The 1,388-nt window shown below is 35.7% G+C and overlaps 2 protein-coding genes across 2 annotated transcripts in view; one reads left to right on the top strand and one right to left on the bottom strand.

Annotated features, from left to right (window-relative positions):
• Window positions 1–417, bottom strand: part of SARC_05832 (hypothetical protein) — a gene marked incomplete at both ends in the record, with an annotated part of 4,558 nt that extends 4,141 nt beyond the window's left edge. The window contains one exon of the mRNA XM_014300299.1: window positions 282–417. Coding sequence (XP_014155774.1) covers window positions 282–417 — 136 coding nt within the window. The remainder of the gene's footprint in view (window positions 1–281) is intronic.
• Window positions 418–819: 402 nt separating this feature from the next.
• Window positions 820–1,388, top strand: part of SARC_05831 (hypothetical protein) — a 6,591-nt gene continuing 6,022 nt past the window's right edge. Inside the window, exon 1 of the mRNA XM_014300298.1 lies at window positions 820–1,102. Within this exon, the coding sequence (XP_014155773.1) occupies window positions 1,033–1,102 (70 nt within the window). The 5' untranslated portion in view covers window positions 820–1,032. The remainder of the gene's footprint in view (window positions 1,103–1,388) is intronic.

The raw sequence follows: 1,388 nt of genomic DNA, 5'->3' as shown, positions 1-1,388 counted from the left end.
GTGTTGTGTGTGTGTGTGTTATATATATATATATATATATATATGTTTATATATATATATATATATATTGTATGTGTAAACCAAACGCATACGAAATTTACGAACTGCAATGAAGATAAAATATCAACTCTGATCAGGTTCGTGCTACAATTAATGACGGTAATCTGCGTTAATCTTCACTACATTGTCCTTGATAAAACCGTACTGAAGAACACGGATATACAAGGTTTATATAATTATATATGTTTGTTCGCATGAAATGAAACACAGAGGCTGTTTACCTTCTTCATGCGTTCTCTTAGTAGCGTCGGGTGTCTCCTCCTCCTTGTTCGCTTCTCCTTTAACCTGAGCTCTGAGAGCAGCCAGGCGTGCTTTCCGTTTCAGCGCCTCATCTTCCAGTGTACCAACACCACTCATACTGTCGTCAAACTCCAGCTATGTTCGTTCTGAACTACACTCTACACACTTGCAATGGAATTGAGTATGTATATTGCATTAATATTATGTATTGTAGTATGTGTATTTATCTTGTGGATTTCTAATGTGATTGTGCTGCAGTGTGTATTCATCCTAAGTTTGGCGTGTTTTATAAGCCGACAATGTATATGAGACACGTTTTAAACTATTACTTTGTCTTAAATTGTTCTATTTCCATCGCAGCCCTAGAGTCACAGTCTGTAAGTATACGACATATTGATACATCGCAAACTCTTGCATCGACAACAGACCCCACGCGCTTTGTACGGTCGTGTTGCAAAAAAGGGGGAGAGGGTAAATAAACACTGAGATGTTAAAAAAATGTTTAAATTTAATATCCATCTAATCCATTCTGAGAGAAACAAGGCATATGATATATATATATATATATAAATACATGTTCATTAGACGTTGCAGGTACCCGAAGCGAACGATACTATTGATATAATAAATTGTCGATACTTTCAATAGATACATAGCAGTTGACGCATGATACTCGCATCCTCTCTGTACTCTAGATAAGATACTGTTCACTCTCGGCTCGTAATCGACAATATGTTTTTGTCGCGAGGTTCAGTGGGGCTCAGGAGGCTTGTAGCGACAGTACAACTATCGCACATAAGAGGTATGTGGCATTCAAACACAATCAGTTTGACATTATAGGCAACCATATATATATATATATATATATATGTATATATGTATATGTATACATATATTTATATGTGTGTGTGTGGTGTGTGTGAGTATATACATATATATATTTGTGTGTGTTGTGTGTGGTGTGTGTGTGTGTTTTGTGTGTGTGTCTGTGTATTTATATATATATTGCGATACTTATGGATCGATCACGTATTGAATGTCCATATTTGTGTTTAGTTTGTAATGTGGATTTGTTTATACGTATATGG

The sequence above is a fragment of the Sphaeroforma arctica genome (assembly GCF_001186125.1).
Source record: "Sphaeroforma arctica JP610 unplaced genomic scaffold supercont1.389, whole genome shotgun sequence".
NCBI classification, from domain to species: domain Eukaryota; class Ichthyosporea; order Ichthyophonida; genus Sphaeroforma; species Sphaeroforma arctica.
Note: the sequence above shows the minus strand (reverse complement) of the source record. Positions and strands in the feature narration are given on the sequence as shown.